The following is a 22422-nucleotide window of genomic DNA, read 5'->3' on the forward strand; positions in this document are numbered from 1 at the left end:
GCTAATTAATAACCTGTAAAATAAGATCATGAAGCTGTGATGAAATCAAATCCTTAAGTGTCTTCAATTCATCTTCAAGGCAGCTTAATATTCACCCATGTAAAAACAATACTGTGTGTGCAAGATGCAAGGAGCTCTTTATGTTGGTGGACAGTTAGAGGACTCCCTCTGCAGGAGTTGAAGAGAATAGATCATTTGATGGTGGTGTTTGCTAAACACCACCTCTGTACTGAACACCACTTGCTGACGCATGTTCAGAAATACCTTTTTTAAAATCATCTCTCTCTCTCTACATTAACATATTTTGGAAATTAAATCAGGGTTTCTGCAGGGTTCACCAAGTTAAATTTAAGGCCTTTTTAATACAACACAGAATTCAATTTACCTGTTTCAGTTATATGGGCCAAACTATTAAAGTATGATGGAAAACCAGTAGGGACAATATGGCCTAGAATGATTTATTATTAAATCGCATTTTTTCAGTACTTCCCAGCAGTATACAATAATTCCTAATGATGTAAATAATTTAATTAACTTGACCTGGATCTGGATAAGCGACAGAAAATGGATGGATTAATTAACTAATTAAAAAGTATTCATTAATTTAAGTCTTAGCTAAAGTGGACGCTTGCCCATTATGAGACAATGAGCTTCCTAGCTGCTGTAGCTAGCAGTAGTGAGTGTTAGCCACAGGTCTGATGGTGCTGACTGAAACTCCACAAAAAATGATTGAACAGCCTCCTGCAGCACAGTCCACGATCGAAACAATCCCACTTTTAGTTTATATGTGTGTAACGTCTCCTGAAAGCCAACAATCAGATACAAAAACATTTTATAACTAGCATTACTGCCTACAGCAGGCAAGAGGAAAATATTCGAGACCTTTTTAAATTGAACTTCAGACTTTTTAATACCTTCTAAGGCCTTTAAACTGACTTCAATGCTTTAAGACTTGAGGAACTGAATGCAGAATGACAGCTTTAAGCTTTTGGCATTTCAAAAAAAGAGAAAATATTCCAAAGATTTTTAAATACCAGGGAGTACAATTTCAAAACTGTATCTGACAAGAAAACCACGACTAATCCGTGTATATTTATTGTGTAAAAGTGGCCAAGTGTTTGATAAGAGGTAAACACAGAAGATTCTGCTTCGGCTTTCCTGCCAGTTTAATGGAACATAAATGGCTGAAGGTAACACATGAAAGTGGGAAAAATAAATCACTCAACAACTCCACAAAGGGCTCTGTCGGCTACAAATGTCATTTTTATTATTACTTTAAATAATGTCTAAATAAAGGGACTAAAGACATGCTTGTGACTTCTTCCATTATCAAAAATATGGTGTCGGGGTGATGTTTTCAGCAGAAATCTATCCAGGGAGGGAAGCGTGAATCACAAGGTGAGACCGTTGTGGAGTCTTGTTCATCTGAAGACTGAACTTTGAAATGAGTCCCACCATCACCACGGACGGTGTCAGTTGTCAAAAGGGGGCATTGATTTTTACCAACCAAATGTCACATTCAGAAGAGAAAAAAAAGAAGATATTTTTCATATATAAAAACTCAAAGACCTGGATACATTTCTACTTTTCCACGTTTTTACTACAGAAATTAAAAAGAAAAGACATAAAGGAACACACAAAGGGGGGAAAACAGCTATTTTTATAATCAACTCCCTTTGGTAAAAACTGTAATAAATGGTCTTGCATTTCTTTTTCATATACATACTAACTTTAGCCATTTATCACTAAAGTCCACAGTAAGCTTGGAAAGTTATTACTAGCACAACAACACAGATCTGTCATAAAAAGTCTGAGACTATATACAGTGTATTTACAACTTGAGCGGCATGTGGACAGTCCTCCCAGAATGAGACGAGTGTGTGTGTGTGTGTGTGTGTGTGTGTGTGTGTGTGTGTGTGTGTTGTGTGTACAAGCTGGTGTATTGGCGGAGGGCAGTTTAAAAAGGTTGACTTCCAGGGCGGCTAGGATCATTTGTGTTAATAGAACTATATATAATATATATACACAACACATACACTGGAATACATGTCAGTATCTGACATTCACAAGCTATACAATTTTACAGTCTGAGACCAAACAGTGTTGTGAGGCAAATTCTTTCCCCTCTTTCTTTTTTACATAAATGTAACAGTGCTTTTTGATGTTAACCCGACAATACTGTGTGGGGCTCAGGCACAGTTTCTAATAATGCTGCCATGTGTTTTGGAAAAAGGAAATGTAACCCTCTTTCCGTCTAGTGATAGGTACATAATTGTGATTTGGCCGTAACACAGGAATGTCTGAACCAGATCTCTCAGACTTTGTTGTGCTCCCTTCCAAACCTTCAATCTGGGAAACAAAACTTTTGAAACGACATTTTCCTCTTCCTAAATAAGTGCACTTGTCCACCATATTGTTTTTCATGGATATTGTAGAATAACACTATCATAAAGAAATCCCTGTACCACTGATTTTGATGGCGCTCTTACTCTGATGGCTTCAGACAAAATGGTCAGTCAAAAGCTAAACCGAAGCTCAGTTGTGATAAAGTACAAAAAGCACCACTCTATCTCTCACAGGCTCACTGTTTACGTCGCTAAGCCCTGTCGAAAAGGCTCAGGGAAGTTTGTTTGAGAAGTGGCTCTGAGTGCTGGTAAGAGCTCAGGTCTGCGACTGGATCATGACGATTCCTAAGTTTTGGCACCGAAGGCCCTGCGCAAAAATGGGCCCAGCTAAAAACGCTGGTAAAATCAGTAATCCTGCCGCCCCGGGTGCAACATACACGGTAGCTAGCTTAATTGTGCTCCCATGTCGGCCTTAAAAACACATTAATAAGCCCTCGTCCCTACCTCTACTCCTGACCTGTTTGACTTCAGACCAAACACCCCCAGAAATCAGTCTCTCCCCCCATTTCTCCTCAGCTACGGCGCCTTGCTGGGCGTGCCGTATTTGACTCGGTACTTGTTGATGTGCATGAAGTGAAGGACCTCTGGCTGGCGGGCGGTGGTGCAGGGTAATAGGCCGTCACGCCCTTCGCCCATCAGCCACTTGTTGGTCTCGGCGCTCATGTCGCGGGTGACGTGCTCCTTAGCCCAGGCATCCACCCAGGCCTGGAAGCGTTTGTGCAGCCGTGTGCTCACCCTCTCATGTGACTGAGGAAAAAACGAGATGGACATTCTTGTCACTAAGTTGTTATAATACCAAGTGTGTAGACAAGGACATTTACACTCCCATGGTTAGGGATATGACTCTTAAAGTGACTAGAGATGGTTAGTACATGAAAGACCAAATCTTTAACACTGAGCCCTCTAGCTTGAATCATCAGCGTCACTGATTGATTGAGTAACTTTTTGCATTAGAGCTCCCCTCACTGGTGACTAAAAGCCCCAACATTTAACATGTCAGATTGTGCGTGATATACAGTATGTTAGGTTAATATTTATAAGGATATCAGCCCTATAAACACAGGCCTAGTTTGTACTGAACTTAAAGGAATAGTTTGACATTTTGGGATCTATGCTAAATGCTTTCTTGCTGAAAATTTGAAAGAAAGATTGATATCACTCTCATATCTGTACGGTCAACAGCCACCTTCGGACAGAGCTGAAGGTGGCCGTTTCCCCCCGTTTTCAGTCTGTATGCTAAGCTAAGCTAACCGCTGCTGGCTCCAGCTACATATTTACCAGACAGATATGACAGCAGTATCAGTCTTCTCATCTAACTCTCAGCAAGAAAGCGAATAAGCGTATTTCCCAGAATGTCAAACTATTCCTTTAACTAAACAGTTTGTACAGCAACAGACTGAACTGAGGACAGTCAGTCTTCAAGTCTTCAAGCTGAAGGGAATTATTTTAATTAGCAAAGCGATCTGTAATTTTCTACCTCTATAGGTCACCTCTGCTTAAAATGTGAATTTAAATGCTTTAACAAGAAGATTTCCCAAAGAATGTCTTATGCTTAACCACTGTGATGTGCAGGTTTGAAATAGCTTGACACCTAATAAGGAGCTGTGTAACAACCTGCTGAACTGCTTACTGTTACATTCAAATACTGGATTTGGATTTATTGAGTCAGATTGTTTTGCCACTCACCATCTGACAGGGTTTCAAAAATATTAAATTACTTGCATGTCTTTGCAGTAATTAGATATGTGTAACGAAATTATGTGTTGCAAAAGTTGCAAAAACTTTAGCGTTTCAGTCTCTTGGCCAAAAACATTTTTGAACTGTGAATAAAAAAAGAAAAGAAAAGTAAATAATGTTTTAACAAAGGCTCTCAAATCATATAACACCCTCACTGTTCCCGCTACACCTTAAAGGAGGAGGAGGTCATTTGGAGGCCAGTAAGATGCCTGGTAACAGTAGCGGGAAAAAGCAGTGAATACCTGGTGAGCTCGCAGCAGGGCAGTGCGTCGGTACATGTAATCCTCAGACTTAAAGACGTAGACCATCTTGTAAGAGTTGAGTTTGAACATGCATTCCATTTTCTCCTTTTCCAGGGATTTCTTGCCACCCTCACAGGCCTCTTTGTCCAGCTGCTCTCTGCCCTTCTGGTACTTCCTGATCCGTCTCAGATTCCTGGTCACGAGCGCAAAGACAAACGTGATGAGAGTGACTAATAAGACCCAGCAGGAACGTGCCAGAACAAATCGATTGGAGTTAATTTAATCAAAAGGACTCATGTTTGACTTTTGCATTTGACTTTCACAGGAAGAGATTTGTCACACAGCTTACTGAACAAGATACTCTGATGTAATGCAGGAAAACCTAGAATTACCCCCCTGTGGTTGTATATGCCTCTGCCAACCAGTCAAGTTGCAATTTACATCCACTTCTGTCCAGACTCATATCATATGTAGTGAACACTTGGAAGGAAGTGTATTTTTTGGCTAAATGTAAGTTATCACTAATTTGATGATACATACAGTATGTATGATTCCAGTGAATATACATTGTTGAACTGATTAATGAAGGATGATCATAGATGTATTGGTTAAACAGGTACACATGTACTTGATTACTATGTAAAGATGGATTCTTATAGAGTATAGCTACACAAAAAGTGGTGCTTTTATTTTGAAGCCTCTCTCATCACGATTAGCCAGGCGCGCTCCAATACGGCGTTTGCAATCGTGATTCCGATTCGAAAGTCAGAATGAGGCAGGAAGTGAAAGGCAGAATGGACGAGATGGAGGAAAGCCCGTACTGTGCTAGTTATTGTTTACTCATTGTGTCGTCCCAGTCAACACGTGTGTGAAACCTGGAATCGCCCAGTTCATTCTTAAATTATGGCTAAAAACCTATTTTGAGGTCACAATGACCTTTGACCTATCAATCAAAAGTGTCACCTATTCACTGTCCGACCCACTGTGGAGTACGGTCACAATCTCCCCTTCTGTTCCTGAGTTATGGTGTTGAATAATACAAAGTGTTTTAGTGTGAATATAAACCTTTGACCTTTTGGGTAAAACATGTCATTACTTCATCCTTGTATGCCATTAAACATCTGTGTGAAATTTTGTCATAATTAACGCATCAATTCTTGAGTTATAGCCAAAAACGTGTTTGTCAAAGTAATTTTAAGGTTACAGTGACCTTTGACCTTTGAGTCAAAAGTGTCACCAATTCATTGTCCAACCCACTGTGAAATACGGTCATCAATTCTTCAGTTATGACCAAAAACATGTTTTGAGGCCACAGTGACCTTTGACAACCAAATTCAAGTGGACGTTTGTGCCAAATTTGAAGAAATTCTCTCAAGGCGTTCCTGAGACGTCGCGTTCACGAGAATGGGACGGGCGGACAACCTGAAAACATAACGCCTCCGGCCACGGCTATCGGCCGAGTGGAGGCATAAAAACAAAACAATACCTGACCGTTAACATCACCCTATTTTTTCTGAGTTAAAAGAAATAAAACTACATTCGCAATTCAAAAAAGGATTTTCAAAAAAAAAAAAAAGACCTCATCCTGACTCACTCACCTGGGAAGAAAAACTGGCTTCTGAGCGAGGTGCTCCCTCAACTCAGGTGTGGTGGAATCTGGGTTTAAGTAGCGTCCAACATAATCAGACCAACGCTGCAAACAAAACACAAAAAAACAAACAAATTTAAGACACAGATTAGGTCTATAAACAACTACTAACACCAGTATTACCAAAAGGTTGGCAATAGGTCCTTACTAGTATGTCCACTCCAGCTGGAAAAGTGGACCTTCTTACTAGACAAAATGTAAAAACAATGACAACAACTTTTATTTGCAGTTATTCACTGTATATTTAGTTCCCTCATATGATATGAAGATAATACTCAAATATATTACTTATAAGAGTCGAAAGCCAAACACCGTGGTTGGCAATTTGCACAACTTATTAACTTACTAATTTTAGCAGTTTACCAGCCATCACAGAGGCTCTATTTGATTTAAAAATCCCAATTGGCTTGTAGAAAAAAAAAAGCTTATGTATTTTGGAATTATAGTGTGGCTTGTGAATTAAGAAGTGATTTCCCCGCATTTATTAGTCTTTGCTCACAAGCCAAACCTTGAAACTGACAGGGTTCAACAGTTTCTTACCTCGGCCTCCATGGGCTCGTCTGAGTTCTCCTCCTCTGTGTCGAGCAGCTCCACTGTGAGCTGCACCTGCCCTCTGTTCCTCAGAAACATCACCTGAGAAAGTGGCAGACCCGGAACAAGTGTGAGGCAAAATGTGTGTGAGATTTTAAAAAAGACAGGATGTCCTGAGAGCTCAGAGAAGCCAGGAATCTGCAACATCAGAATCGTAGTTGGTTGGAATCCAGAATTTTTGTTATAAGTCATGCCATCTTTCCCAAACTTTCAGCAGTTCATTCTTCTGGCTAGTGTTTAATAAATGTGAACATGCCAAGAAAACAACTTGAAAAATGATAATCAAAAAAAAAGAAGAAAATAGCATAAAAACGAAAATTTTGAAAGCTGCATTTTGTGGAACATCTCTCACTTCCCTTTTCCATCTAACTAGAGTGCACATAACTACCTGAAGTCATTTTTCAATAACTGTCACTGCACGACAATTTACTTTTAAGTCATCGTTTTCAAAATTGGATCTGTTATATATTTATTTGACAAAACTGAATAAACTTGTGTGAACCGAGCAGGTTATCAACTGCAAAATGAAGCTTTCCAAGTAGGTCAAAGGGAAATTCACTTGTGGGTGGCAGGTGGCCTTAAGCTGCTTTACACAGTGCCAGTGCTATATGAGAGTAAGTATAACTTTAAAAAATGATCTCATGTTCTAATAATTGGTAAGCTGCATTCAGCACATTTCCAGGCTGGCTGTTTGTAACTTTTTAGACCTCATTTTAGACTCTTTAGATGCCAAGGGACAAGGAAAAAAGATCCAACGCTGGTGAGTACAGCTTTCTCCTAACAGACGACCATGCACGGCACTTCTTGTGTTTCACTCATAATTTGTTACAATGTGGAGACGCGTGGAGAAGATTGATTGGCCCGAGAACAGAATTTAAATGAAAAACAATACAAGAAATCCTCATGGTCTCAGTTGTTAAGGGTGGATGTTCCTCTCTGCTGCAAGCAAACTTCCATATCTGGATTAATTACAGCAACCACTCCTGCCGCCTTATGGAAAATTAGTTAGAAATTAGAAAGCACTTCTTCTTAAATTAACTTTAACTGAACTTATTTCCATATTTTAAAAATGTCTGCACAATGTTTCATCTCCCATAATCTGATGGCACCATCTCCCCAGTTTTCCAATGATTGCAGGAGCGTCGTGTATTTACCTTGAAGCAGTTCTCATCAGACATGAGCTGCTCGGCTTTCCGCTGGTAGATGGCCTCTGCGGAGCTCCTTGAAGACTGGGTGGACATGGTTCCTCCGCTGGCGCCGTTAGCGCTCTCCGAGAGGTAGAGGTCTGTTACTTGGACACAGATCTCATCACTCACGATGTGCTGGAGCTGGATGGAGAGAAGGAATTGTCTTAAAGTGGAAAACAACTATTTAAAAGTGTCAGAATTGCTCTCACTGTGCTAATGGAGGCTTAATTAACCGCCAAATGACACAAGAAAACTGGAGGGGAGGGAACAAACAGATGCTTGCTTACCTGCCGCACGATGCTTTGGATGAGCTTGTCCATTGTGAAGGCGATGTAAGCGTGAATGGTGAACATTTCCCTCAACGAGTCCTCATACTGAGAAGCCTCCATATTTCCATCCAGCAAATTCCTAACCATCTCCAAGAAGGCTGAGTAGTAATCTTCCACCTCAATGTCCACTAGAGAGAAGAAATGTTATCAAACATCAAATGGCTAAGTGGATAAGCACATGACAGAAAGACTGGCGGCATTTCAAATCAATCATCTTTGGCAAGCGGTGCTCATTTTGGCAGCACTTTAATTTTCCAAGTTCTGTAGTTCAATATACAGCAAGTTTTTGTACTGTCATCCACTTTTAGTTTCCTTTACTCACTTTCTTGCCAATTTTTGTTTATTCACGTTGTTATTTAATCATCTGTTTCAATAAAACTGTTGATCCCCTTCTTTTGCAATATCCATTGTTTGCAATAAGCCTAAAAACATTTTTAAAATATTTTTCTGATTTTCTCTAGGAAAAAAGAGGAATGTGGAATTATTTGAATTATGTGTTAGAGAGCAGGAATGTGGCCCAAAAGTCAGTGGAAACAGAGGATTTCTACTCTGTCCTCAATAGGAAACAAACACAATACCGTTATTAAAGAACACAGAAAACATGTGAGCGTCTGTTGTTACTCACTGGGCTCCTTCAGTCTCAGCTGAATGGCTGGATTATCGTTCTTCTCCTTCTTCATTCCCAGGACTTCCCTCTCCCAGTCTCGTTCTCTGACCTCTTCTTCTATCTGTCGCTCCGCCTGCCCGTACAGCCGCAGCAGACGCGAGCACAGCGTCTGGTGCAGCCGCAAGAAGATGTACCAGTTGTTGTTGACGTAGAAGAGGTTGTATGCGTCGTCACAGCCACGCAGCTTCTGTGCCGCCGTGTTGCTGAACAGCAGCTTGGACTTGGAGGGGCTCCCGCTGCCGGGGACGCCATTGTGCTTTTTGGAAGCGCCTTCCTCCAGATCCAGCTCCTCTTCCTCCTCCTCCTCTACGTCGGAGAGCTCGCCGCGCTGAGAGAACAGCATGTCGGGGATGAAGTGGTAGATGATCTGTTTGATCTTGTATTTGTCCTCCTTCTGAATGCTGGTCTGCCTCTTGACGTGGTGGATGATGAGTGCTGCTGCATCCTCCAGGATCTGGCTGTCCTCGTATGCCAGTGTCAGGTGGTGGCCTGTGGGTGGAGAGGCGTTCTCCTCAGATGCCTGCTCCTGGCGCTGCATAGCAAAAACAATTCAATATCAGCATTTTGGACGCACAGAACATAGAATTTTGTGTGATGCCGACCTTGAAATTAAGTTTAGGTTCTACAGTCTCCTGTGACATTTTAACACTGACAAAATGCTAACAATGGCATTTTGTAAATGAATGTCTTATTCCATATTTTGTGTTTAATGTACCTCATCATAAAGGCTTTCGATTTCATTCAGCAGGGACTTGGATCGAAGCACTTTGGTGTCATTCTGTTTGAAGTTGATGCCTTGATGGTCGAGAGACTTGAGGTAATACTTCTCGTTCTGCTCCCTCCAGATCTTGTTGAAGCCTCGTTGCGCTTCCCGCCACTCCTCCTCCTTGGTCTTTAACCTGGTTAGAAAAGAATGCAAGAAAGTCAAGTAATGTACGCGCGCACAGTGTGTGAATGACACATTTTAAACATGTGCAACTTTCACACTCAAACTACAGCAAAGGTGACAGAATCTGCTGCAACGTTATGCATTTCAGGCAGCAGTACAAACATAAAATACTGTTATAGGAGTGACGTCTTTTCAAATCCTTTTGCAGCAAGGGAGAATGTGGTCTATAAAAGCACACATTAAATCTCAGGAGGCATTTATAAATCCGCCACTCCAGCATCATATTGGCTTTTCCTTCCCTGTGTGGATTAGTGGGTTTATAGCTGTGGTTCATAACCTCAGTCTGGACCCAAAAGAAGCTGGTGTACACACATTTACTGCACTATGTAAACAGAGAGCTTGTGAATCCCACACGTTTGTGTTTTAGCATATGCGCACCTTGCTTCTTCACCATACTATTAAAACTACATGATCAAACCAGAAACCCTCTATTTAAAGATCTCTCAACTAAAAACAGCTTTGATTTCCAAACACACGACTAAATTATTATTTAATTAAAAAGGAAATATGAGAGGTAACAGATAACATCATGCAGCAGTAGGTTTGACTCCCACCTCTTTAACACAATGGGGACAGAAACAGCAGGGTTTTTCTTCAGGCCATCGATGATGTCAGGCGCCTTGTCTCCGTATATCCTCTGGATGGCCTTGCGGTGTACGACCTCCGACGAGCCGCCCATTGTGTTGTCCAAGCGGAACTTGGCCTGCTCCTCCGCAGACATACGGGACAACTTCCGCTGTACTGTCTCCAGGACTCTGATGGTAGCCAGGTTGGTCTCCAGCACTACATCCAACTGTGGGCAAGAAAACACGGCGGTTTTAATATCCATTGATGTGTGTGCATGCCCTTTATTTTCAATTAAAAAGCTCATAATGTTTCTTCATTTATATATAAATATTCTCATCTGCTGCTGTTCGCCACTGAGCAATTTCACTACAGTAATTCTAAAGTCTTTGTTCAGGGATGTTTTAGGACAAAGATGAGAAAGAAAAAAAAAAAACGTGACATCAATTGTAATAAATTATTTTTCATCCTGGGATATCACCCCTGTGGTGACATCAACAGACAAGTCGTAAATGTTTAATGTTCCTGCTCACCTCAAAGCGTTCATCCTCACATCTGTAGATGTGCTCCTCGTACTGAGTCTTCTTGGAGCTGACAAACGTGGAGTCCTCAGACCAGGAGGGGAAGGAGACCCAGGTGTCATTCAAGACCTGGACGCAGCAGAAGCAAACAGTGTCGTCTTTAAGGTCCACACTCAATGAATGATGTCACTGAATGGCACTAACTGGTAGCTTTAGCACTTATTGATCTAAAAGATTAAAAAAGTATCCTATTCCCACTGTTACTCACGTGTAACATCTACCTTATGATGTGCTCTTGTGTTGTTTTTGCACATTTTTGCCAACAAAATCTCGTCTTTTCCGTACAGTAACTATTTTACAATGTATGAGGCAATTTTCATGCACGTTTGCCAGCGTCCACATTTAAGGATTTTTGTTAAATCATTAAGTTGGATATGTTTTTGACTGGATAGAGATAGGACAACTGGAGTATCAGTAATCAAAACATTTGCCATAGTGTTTAGAACTAAACCTGACTTATTACACACAAATGATGATGCAGTTTATGACATTTTCTAAATCTTTTTGATCTCTACTCTTTTTGTTTCTCTCTCAACTTTTCCTGCCGCTCTCACCTCTTTACAAAGTGGAGTTCTTCCGGTGCACTTGGGCTGTTGGTAGCTTTTGGGCAGGGCTCTGTAACTGGAGCCTAGTCTCTTACAGGAAGCATAATCAATCTCCATGGCGATGCCCTCGGTGGCCCGTTCCTTAGGGTATGTTTCGATGTGGGACATTTCCCGATATCCCAGGAAGTTTTTAAACCAGTTGAACAGCTCAGGGAATTTTCTGTATAACATAATGAAGTGAAAAACACATGTATGATATATACAGTGTACTGTGAAAAACAACATTTATGTTATTTACCAGGTGAGCGATTGAGCACTCACCCTAAAAAGGGCAGCACCAGCTGCACTAGTTCAGCCCTGGAGATCACCTCCTGATTAAAGATGACCAGACACCGCAAGAAGTTGTCGTAGGCCTCTGCACTTCGCAAGGCTTTGCGCACCTGTGGTGGGAAATAAATGTAAGAACAGTACGTGACAGAGCCGAGTGGAGGTACATAAAATGTCCAAAATACTACAGCATACTATAGTTCTCTTTAGTCACATTAGAAAGTATTACAAATTTCACTATTTCAATATTTACAGTTTACATGTTATAATTATATTAGATTAGGTAGTGTTTTTTTCTTATGCGTTCCAAAGAGACACATATTTGATTAAACAATTAATATTAAAACAGTGTTATTGTCTTAGGTTAAGTGGAATTCTTGATACCATACCCTAAAACCTGAGTCTCCGCCTTGCTTTTTGAAGCTTTTGCTTTGATTTAAAATGCTATCTGCATAACTTAGTGATTTGTTCTCTTCCTTCATACCTTGAGTTCATATCCTTTCATGTAATGACTGTTTGCTTGTCACGTACACAAAAAGACAAAACATATTCAAATCTCACCTTCTCAAAGAACAGAGATTCTGTTCCGACTCCATGCTTGCTGGCCTCTGCCACTGAGGAATCTTTCAAATTCAGTAACTTGGGCTTCTTCTGTAGCATTACCAAAATGGCAATGAGAAGACACGGGTACAATAATTACAAAACAATTCAACAATGGCAGACGTGAAACGAGGAAATAAAAATGGAAACAGGAGTCGACTATAGCTTCAGCAGTGTGTGAGAATGCATGTATGTACCTTGACGGGGGGTGTGGTCCCCGGAGTTGGATGACGACGGATCGGGCAGCCGTTCTGATTGGGCCTCTGTTTGTTGTTGAGCTGCAGCTTTTTGGCAGTACCGCCGTGGTCGTTCCGCACAGACTCTGCCTTCTCAGCTGTGGTCTTACTTAACAGCTATGGAGAATACGCAACACTGATTAAGAAGAGGGTCCATGAATATGCTCTCTTGAACTCTGGATCTCCAGAACTACCGATGCAATGGGATTATTCCAGCAGGTCATTGTTAAGAACAAGGTTTATGTGAACTGTTTAACTGGTGATCCTACACTCCTGATGAACTGCCAACAAAGCTGAAAAAGCATTGAAAATATACCCACTCACATAATATAACGAAAACAAAGTATTTAAATAAGGCAGCACATAATAAAAGTATCGCTTTTACTCAATACTTGAAGTAAGTCCTAGTACATCTGTACTAAAGCGAAGTGAAGGGTCTCCTTAATATGGAGACTGCTCACCACTGAACTGTTGGCGTCAGGGAGAAATTGCCCAAACTCTGACAGCAGGTCCTCTTGGTTCTTGAAGAGCCTAGCCACCTGAGCGTACACCTCCTGCTCCGTCAGAGCCGGTGTGTAGTTCCCACCAGCCTCCTTAGCATTACGCTGCTCCTTCTGTAATGGAGAACACAAGTTTACTGTGAAGTCAACTCCACACAATTTTTTTTTTTTTTTGCACTGTACACAGTCAATTAGATTCTTATTGGCATATGATGTTTGTACAGATGACTTTTCCCAGAAAACACATGTTGCGTGTAAAATCAGCTTGTGTGTGTCTACTTGGATTTGAAAGTTCAGTTCAGCCGAATTCTGTGGCCCCTCCCGAACCGCGATGAAATAGGCAAGACTCCGAGGTCTGTTTAGTATGTCAGCTGCCGCGCCGAGTATAAATAGCAGAACGCTGACTGTAGCCCCAGTTTGTACCTGTCACACGTAGCTGCTGGTAGCGTTAGCATTAGCTACCCTAATAAACGCCGGTGGAAAACCGATGTCGTACATGAACGAGATTTATTCCTCTTCGCTGGCTTCAGTAGTTCTGACTACCAGCTCTAAGTCGATGTCCATGCTACTGAGCAATGGTCAGTGAGTCTTTCCAGTGTCCCTTGATCTATTTAAGCCACAATAGTACTTTATGCCAAAGTATCACTAAGCTTTCAGCTGTGGCCACTGACCTGGTACGTGTGGAGGATCTCCAGGAAGGCTTTGTAGATGTCTGGCTGGCCCTGGAAGCGGTTCTTGATCTTGTTGACGTAGTTGATGGCGTGGTTGAACTCCACAGGCTGGTTGTTCTGAATGGGTGGCCCAGTGGGGGTCCCGCTGAGTGGCGGATGGAGCTGCATGGGCGGGGAGCGAGGAGAGGTGTACGCAGGGATGGACGGATTGCTCTGACTGCTCGGTGTCAACGCTTGGGGCTGAAGAGGCTGGGAAAGGCCACAACATTGAAGGTTTTAGGGGTATTTAACCAGATGCTGCACCACAAAACAATAGATTTTCTTTTTTACTCGAGCGAGATGGGAATAATAATATTTTTTTTGGTTGTACAACTCTGCTGGCATCCGTCAATCACTAACCTTGCTCATCTTGGCAGGGGTGGGCTGCGTCAGAAGGGGCGGAGCGGTGGTGGTTGCAGCAGACGGGAGCTGGGCCTGATGTTGGGTAGCTGCTGCCGTTATGGGGATGTTCTGGACTGAAATACCATGCGGGGTGATGTGGTGGATCTGACCAGGCGTGGTCACGTTCACCAGGTCGTGATTTTGGACCTCGATCTTGTAGCCAGGGGGCAGGAAGGTGTTGAAGCCCATAATGAGGTCGGGGTGACCTTTGAAGAGCTGTGACACTCTGCTGATGACCCCAGGGGTGTCAATACTGGAAAAACAAATACAGACAGAATGAATTCAAACCTACCCTGGCTGTCATACTGTCGAAAACTTCTGTAATTTGCATGAAAACAAAACATAGATACAAGCCAAACAAGATCGTTCATGGCTGCAACAACAATAGTTACATGAATAACTCTGACTCAACAAATGAAAGTTTGCTAGTCTGTGAAGTTGTGTTGGTGAAAGAAAGGAATAACACTCAGGTTCAATTATGCCCACAGTGTAGGAACTGATTTATAGATCAGTGATTTAACCAGTCGAGTGTTGTAGCACTGTCGTATCTACATTCTGTCATTCATTTTGTACTGTATCAAACTTTATCAGCACCTGGCTCATGAAGGAAAAAACACAAGCCATCAAAGCAAACTGTCTCGCATCAACTGTGATCCTGATGTACCTGGGAGGTGACTCAGAGTGCATTCAAATGCTGCCAACATTTTGGGGCATTAAGAGTTTTACCAAATCAAGAGCGGCTCGTACCCTTTGAACTTTAGATTGTTCTGAACAAATGCCAACATTTAGCTACCATCTGTGACAGGGATAACAGGCTGGTTGTTCTCAGCACATGGGGACAGTGAAAATATGCTAATTATCTTTATGGAGGCAAAAAATGTTTCACAATTTTTCCAGATTCCAGATTGAAAGACTAGTCAAAAACTTTTCATGTTTTTTGGGACACATGGCAATCTTTCTGGTTAAATAATATTTTATCTTACAAAAAATCTGAATGGAATTTGTGGCCTGATGTATATCACATATTAGTTTATCCTTCATCTTCTGCAAGTTAGACAAGTTAATTATTATTATTAGTAGTAGTAGTAGTAGTAGTAGTAGTACGGCATTGTGCAAATTAGTTGTACAATAACACTGTTGTCCAAGGTAGGACTGAAAGAGTAAGAACTCATAAAATGTACATTTTGAACTAGAACGTTGGCCGACCTTGATGTGCATCCTAATAACTAACAGTATTTTTCTGTAAAATCAAACAGTGGCCTTACCTCTGAGACTTGAACTCTTTCATTATATCCAGAAAGTCATTGTAGACCTGAGGCTGGTTGCCAAACTGCAGTTTCACTTGGTCCAAGTAGGACAAAGCATCTTCCACCTTAGGGACAGAGAAGAGGGAAAGTCAATTTCATCAATCTGCCAATCTGTTTTTCTTCTACATTCACTTTTGGCAGCAGTGCCCTGATTCCGATATTTAACACCAAGCATTCTTACAGTAACGGAACTATAACTTAGATAAATCAACAATGGCCATTAACCAAACCATCGCATTTTGAAATCTGGACAGACAATGGGGAGTAAAGAAGTAAATAAATCAGAATTGAACCCAGGTCTTAAAAGGTTAATTAAAAGTTCTCTACTACAGCATATTTTGGTTAAATGCTTCCCCGTGGACCATGATGAACCATCTGCATGGCTAGATACAACTAGGGTTAAAGGGGAAAATCTGATTTTTTGTGATAAGGGTGAACCGGCCATTTAACTAACCAGAAAAGATGTGCACAAACTACCAGCAACCAACCAACCAATCAACTAAACATTCAATTGGCTAAAAATACAATTTTTTTCTAAAACTTCTAATAATGTCTGTATATTTATTTTCACTAACTTCTTTGGCATGAAAACTCCTTTAAATTTGCAGGTTATACGAGGGACGCGACAACTGTAAGAACTTGTCAAAATAAAACTGCCTGACGAACCTTGAGCCTCTGGAACTGCTGCTGGCCCTGTGCAGAGGCTTGAGGAGCAGCAGTATGACTGTGCCCTGACATCACTGAGGGCCCATGGGACTGGACTGCCGGACTGTGGTGGTGTGACCCGCCATGGACGGCTGGGCTCGGAGTGTGCCCGTGCCCGCCACTGTTCTGGGCCACGGTGGGAACCTGGGAAAGCAAAGACACTTATAACAATGATGGCAAATAGTAAACTCTAGTAGAAGGATATCTGATGGTGCTAGCCATCAGCTACGACCCTTTAGGTAGAATCATTTAAATCACCACATACAAGGAGTGTACAGCAATTTATCTTCAGAAAAAGTGAGGCATGCTGATGGCTTACAGAAAGAAAAACAGAGCTCCAGTCGCTGTATCTGACAGGCACCGCAAACTGGCAGGGGTTAAAATGACGGCCTGAGTTATGAGCGACAAGTGACTTAAAACTGCTGTATTTGACCTAGTTTAAACTCTAAAACACGGTAAGCTTAAAACAAATCTGCAGTGCACAAGCACAGTATACCTGGTATCCCTGGGGGACGGAGTACTGGACGCCTGCTGTGGGCTGCATGTTGTCAGACACGGCCTCATACACAGCTGGGGCTGGAGCAGAGGCCAGGACACGATGCTGGAAAGCCTCCGCGTTGCCAGCGAGGCGCCGCTGCTGGGACGCAAAAACCGTTTCCTGATCCTCCAGTCGCCGCTTCATTATGAACTCATACTCATAAGAGCTGAGAGACCTGGGAATAAAGAGCATATGGAACCTATTTCACACTGGCAAATCTCTGTCAAGTTATCAGAATCCATTAAACCAGCCTCTTGATTTCATTCAATAATTTGTTGAGGAACATATGGCAATACTTTTTTCCACTTCAACTGTGAATTTATGGATACACACAGTGCCAGCTAGCCACTTCTGTTGTTTGGCTTAGGAAGAAAACTATTATATGGTCTCTGACCATATAGCCAATGAAACATCCAATGCTTTTAGCAGCACAAAGAAGCCTGGGGGGTTTACAGGTCAACTACTTGAGACCGAATTGATTTACTAACTTGTGATAGCGCATGTAAGTTTTAGTTTGTGTTATACTTTTGGGGTGTTTTTCCCCCCAGGAACTACGCTAAAGTTACACTGACAGAAGATTAAGTCTGAGTGCAGACTGACTTCAAGTGTCTGATTACACTTTAGTGGCACAACAGTATGAAAACGAGGAAACTTTGTGTGTGCACAAGAAGAATGTACAAGACAGAGCACCCGGAAACAACAATGTACAGCTTTTGTTCTTTTTATGGACCGTCTCTTTTGTTTTAATTTTGTGTATTTTTGTGTAACTATTCTCTTTTTTGGATAATTTGACTTGATAAAAAGGGAAAAACTCTCAAAAAGGCCCACTAAAAAATCGTGGGGTTATTACCTTTCATACATGTCACCCTCCTTGTTATGAAGAATAGTTTCATTCATTGAAGACTTGTGTTCTGCCTAAAGTTGAATCAAATCTCAATCATTTGGAACTGCATAACTTGTGAAAAACCCTTGTGAATACCCTACAAACAGTTTGGGGTTTACATATGATAAAGAATGGGTGTATACTGCACAGTGCTGCACACAAATGCCTTTCTTATACTGTCAACGATTTGAGGTGCTCAGTGCTAAAGCCATGACTTATAATGAGAGGCACACTTTAAATGCATCTAAATGTTAACATGTACTGAATGTAAAACTTGCAGTCCCCGTAGCCAATGAAATACAGACAGACTACGTCACCGGTGCAACAAACAGGTGCTCTGGGAACGTGGGAGTCAGTCTCCCATTCACAACTTCCTCAAGACAGCAACAACTGCTAAGCATCTGAATGAATGGCGTTCTCGAAAGACAAAGCTAGAAACACGACGGGGGGGAATAAATTACGTTTTAAACCCGAACATCGAGCAATGGTGTCATAAAAACTGTCAAAGTGAAGTGCCCGTGTACTAAGTGACGCTCGGTCTTCCGACAGTGGAGCTGTGCTGAGCTGTTCGCCAACTTAAGTCTCGCTCTTAACAGCCGCGGTCAAAGCAAGCGAGGCTGCAGTATTTATAGACACCGCGGCTTCACTTGGTGTAGTAACGTTATAGTCACGTAGAGGCATACAGTTATGTCTGCTAGCTACATGCTAACAGTCGTTAGCCGACAACAGCGATTCACCATCCCCTTTATGGCCTGGCAACACAAGCACCGACCTCGAGTTACAGCACGACGTTTTCCCCACGCCCGCCATTTAGAGCGTCGCGCAGGAGTGCAGCAAATTACACTCCATTTCAAGCAGGTAAGCACGAAAAGTAGCTGACTTGCTAGCCGTTTGACTGCCTACCCATCTGGAAAGTCTATGAAAGCGTTTTTTCTAATAACTACGCCGGGAACTTATTTTGTCGACAGGGGCTGTGAGCTGCCAGTTAGCTGCTGGCTAATGTAAACAACATGAGTAGCCCGACACCGAGCACCGTCCGGGGCTAGCAGGGAAGCACATGCAGCTAATCATTATCGATCTGATTCGCTGTTGCTGAAAGAGGCTGTATGAAACTAGCATTAGCTATCGATTTATTGGAGTACTCATATCACGACTAGTTACGAGCGAGTGATATACAAAGAAACCTCGATTCCCGGTGTGGTTCACTTAAAACGTCTGCTAACGGTAGGTAGGTAGCTAGCTGTATTAGCATGCTGAATGAATTCAGCTGAACTCACCCCTCTCCTAAACAGCCGAAGATCCCAAATGATGCTTTGATAATCCGTTATTTGTGGGTTAACCGCTACACCTCTGGCTGGGAAAGATACCAAAGTGACGTATGTGCTAAAAGCAACTTATAAGTGGCGTGTGATTTTAAAATAAACAATACAAGCTGACTGCAAAGTAGAAATCTCCCCGTGAGAGGAAAACAATCTCCGTTCGGTTAGCTGTGGAGGGAGGCGGGGTTTTCAGATATGGTCCCGCCCCCCGGCAGGCGCCATTGGTCAGTTCGTCCAGCGGCTCCATGGAAGGGCGGGGCGACGGACCCGGGTTGTGAATCTGAACTGTCAATCAAGGATTTATCGCACAGTTACAAAGCACGCCCATTTTGACTTGAAGCGCGACAATGCCAGCAGTTATAAGAGTCCCGCTTTTAGTATGTGTGGGCAGTATAACATTTTAGGTAACTGTATGATTGAGGTGTAAGCCCCCTGGTAATGTAAGTATGTGTTGTCATGTCTTCAAATTATACTTTGTTTTTTGACAGGAAAAATACACCTTCTGCCTTCTCCCCCAGTACACACAAACACACACTCTCTCTCTCCATGTATTAATAACAATAGTAATGACTAATAATTGTAGTCAGGCGACTGTAATCATTGTGTATTTCTTAAATGAGTAGATATTTCCTCTGACAGTGAAGCGTCGGGCTCTTCTTTTTCCGTTAAACAAAGACAAACTGGTAACATAGGCTAGCCTACACGTGCATTCATTATATATATTTATCTCTGTTCATTCAATAATGATTTACTATAATAATAATGTATTCATTGTTGAATGAATACTGAATAAATACTGTCCATTTGTACTTTCAAAACCACAACTGTGATATTTATTTATTTTTTTGTATTGTGTTGTGGAGCCCTGGGCAAAAACGTACCGTTCCCAGCACACTATAGATAACAGCTTCATAATATTTTGCACAAAGACTCCCAAAACAAATAGTACTCATAATATGGCCCGAGGTTTTCTGTATGTCAGTTAGTCTGTGGTAATTTGATGAAACACAATGCAACATAGTATAGACTAGACTTGCACTAACCATGTAGGCTACAGCAAAAAACAGGCACAATTATTGGATATATTTAGAGTTCGAGTGTCCTATCTATCTATTGGATAAGATCTATCCACACAACTAGCTACTTCCTGGAGTTTGGTAACACGTGACTTAGTAGGAAGGGACTCTGCCTTTGCACTTGTGCCCCTCCTCTTTATGGACATTTCAGCCAATCATTGCATGCAACCGTCATTACAAATCCCAAAAAAGGTGGAACTTCCAAAATAAACCATCGCCCACGACAGGCGGAGCTGCAACCCCAGCCCGGGATTCCTCCTTCCAGCCCAGGCGGAGGACTCAGCAGTGACCGTGGGCTGCGGCGCGCACACAGTGCTCCACTGTCCCGGCTGCTTTCCCCCACATAAGTGCGTGCATCTTTGCAAAACAGACCGAAACCAACCAAAGCATTTGACTAACAATAACGCCTGGTTTTAAATGCTTCGAACGCACAATATAAGAGTATTCCTTGGCAGCTTAACAAGTGTGTTTTTAAGTTTTGTGCAAAAGCATGCAAGACAACGCAGTGCGGGCTGTGGAGATCCCCTCGGCACCGAACTACACGGCTAGCCCGCGCACTCTGGGTATGTGCAGGCTGCGCTTAGCCTCCAAACAAAAGGTTCATGGCACTAAAATGCATCATCTGGTAACTGACGGGGCACGGCGAGGTAGGGCCTGGGCGGCTAACCCTAACGCTGCATCTTTTCTAGGCGGCAAGAGCTGAGCCAGTTGCCCTTACTAAACAATGCCAAAGTCAAACGAAACGGGAACTACGGCGTCGCTTTATGGAAACACGTCGTCGCGGCGGAGCCACGCCATTCTCCAAAATAAAACAAACGCAGCCGATCAGCCCCATTTTCCCGCAGAGAGCACGACCGCGCTCTTAACAAATCATATTCTTTGTTTACTTCACTAGTCGGGAGTAAAATGTCTAACCTGCCTCACCACAACAACTCCCTCCCCCTGCCGATCCATTTAGCGTTACATGCTCACACAACGATGCAGACAAAATGTTTCGACTTCCAGACATCGGGATGCCTCAGATTATCGTCACACAGCCCGGGGGGGAGACTGTTTACTAGCAGACAAAATGACGTCCTGCAGTTTTGGCCATCTACCACGTTATGGGGTTTTTTGTGTGTGTGTGTGTGTGTGGCTATTCTGTAGCCGTTTGCGACCATAAAAAGCCCCCTTCAATTCATTTAAAGACACAAAAGGCGCGACTGACCACTAACCGCTCTCCGATTCTAAATAAACATCGTTCACATGTTCTAGCAGCAATCCTGTGAATATTATTTAGTTTAACCAGCTGTTACATACCCAGGAAAAAGACTCCTTACTCCGGATTCGTGTTTGTAACAAAATAGTTGGAGCCGCCCCCCTCCGTTGGCATTGGCGCACACTCCAATACACGTCATTTTATTTTGAATATCACCCGCTAAAACCGAGGCAGCAGCAGTGTCTCCATTTGATAAAAGCTGTGTAGGCATGGCCATCATCTCAACTCAGCATCCTTACAGAGGAAGAAAAGGACTGGGAACAGCGATGGGAAATAATCAAGGACATTTAGTTCTGTACTTAAGTTCTTAGTGCTTTTATTTAGATTTTATTCTTTTACTCTACTGTACTTTTAACTCCACTACATTTTTTTTTTGACAGCAGTTACTTGGCAGATTCAGTTTTTACACACAAAACACGCGATCAACAAATAAAATATAACTGTTGTTATAATTAAACTTATGTCTTGTTCAGATGACCAGCGACATCATTGTTACATGTTAATGGATCAGTAATAATCCACTTAAATATATACAATAAAATAATACTAAAAGGAGCCATTTAAACGAGGACTTTTACTCATACCAAAGTATTTTTACATTGTGTTATGACTGCTTTTATTGAAAAGTAAAATATCTGAGTACTTCTTCCACCACCGATTGCTGGATTTTGTTAATTGGCATTTGCATGTCAACTCATAACACTGTGACAACGGTCTGTGCATTTATTGCACTCGCTGAATAAATTAACTTTTAATCCAACAATGCTTTTGTATTTGTATTTTCCGTAATTATTGCTAACAAAGGCGTCAAATCTGGGACCCCCGAGGGAATATAGTATAACCCAAACTCCACATACACCTTTCATTTCTATGAAAAATAATTGCGCTGGGATTATTGTGGGCCTCCTTTACATTTGACCTGTGCAGTACATTGCAGCAGATAAAATTATGTTTAATAAATATGATTGTGTTGCATTATTATTTCTAATAGAATTAAACCTTCTTGTTGCTGTAAATATAAAATGGCTTATTATTAGAGTTTGGTCTAACTCAAATATGTGTGCATCTTGTAGCTTTAGTCTAGTCTTTCTGATACTGTATTCAATTCCTAAGCTC

The 22422-nt window shown here is 41.9% G+C and overlaps 1 protein-coding gene across 7 annotated transcripts; it reads right to left on the reverse strand.

Moving 5' to 3' along the window:
- Positions 1 to 1241: 1241 nt before the first annotated feature.
- sin3aa (SIN3 transcription regulator family member Aa) lies at positions 1242 to 21477 on the reverse strand. Of its 7 annotated transcripts, none has more exons than XM_044191840.1 (21): positions 21348 to 21477; positions 16729 to 16945; positions 16194 to 16376; positions 15486 to 15592; positions 14179 to 14473; positions 13780 to 14028; positions 13070 to 13222; positions 12570 to 12725; positions 12334 to 12420; positions 11767 to 11885; positions 11455 to 11665; positions 10853 to 10969; positions 10310 to 10548; positions 9522 to 9705; positions 8765 to 9338; positions 8098 to 8267; positions 7778 to 7951; positions 6573 to 6665; positions 5983 to 6077; positions 4385 to 4577; positions 1242 to 3152 (listed from the first exon to the last, which is right to left on the reverse strand). In XM_044191840.1, exons 1-21 carry the CDS (start codon positions 21443 to 21445, stop codon positions 2922 to 2924), a joined length of 3945 nt encoding a protein of 1314 aa, XP_044047775.1. In that variant the 5' UTR covers positions 21446 to 21477; the 3' UTR covers positions 1242 to 2921. The 7 variants fall into 7 exon arrangements, with proteins under 7 accessions (XP_044047775.1, XP_044047774.1, XP_044047777.1 ...); XM_044191839.1 differs by having other exon boundaries at positions 12334 to 12423; XM_044191842.1 differs by lacking the exon at positions 21348 to 21477 and adding an exon at positions 18931 to 19209 and having other exon boundaries at positions 12334 to 12423.
- Between the last annotated feature and the right edge of the window lie 945 nt (positions 21478 to 22422).

Source organism: Siniperca chuatsi, linkage group LG4, assembly GCF_020085105.1.
Source record: "Siniperca chuatsi isolate FFG_IHB_CAS linkage group LG4, ASM2008510v1, whole genome shotgun sequence".
Classification (NCBI taxonomy): domain Eukaryota; kingdom Metazoa; phylum Chordata; class Actinopteri; order Centrarchiformes; family Sinipercidae; genus Siniperca; species Siniperca chuatsi.

Excerpts from the sequence above, each read along its gene's own strand:
- sin3aa (XM_044191839.1), bottom strand. The coding sequence starts at position 21,445 with ATGACGTGTATTGGAGTGTGCGCCAATGCCAACGGAGGGGGGCGGCTC. Across the intron at positions 14,029-14,178 it reads CCCCTGCCAAGATGAGCAAG|CCTCTTCAGCCCCAAGCGTT; the intron begins GTTAGTGATTGA and ends GGCCTTTCCCAG. Across the intron at positions 4,578-5,982 it reads AAGCCAGTTTTTCTTCCCAG|GAATCTGAGACGGATCAGGA; the intron begins GTGAGTGAGTCA and ends GCTCGTGACCAG.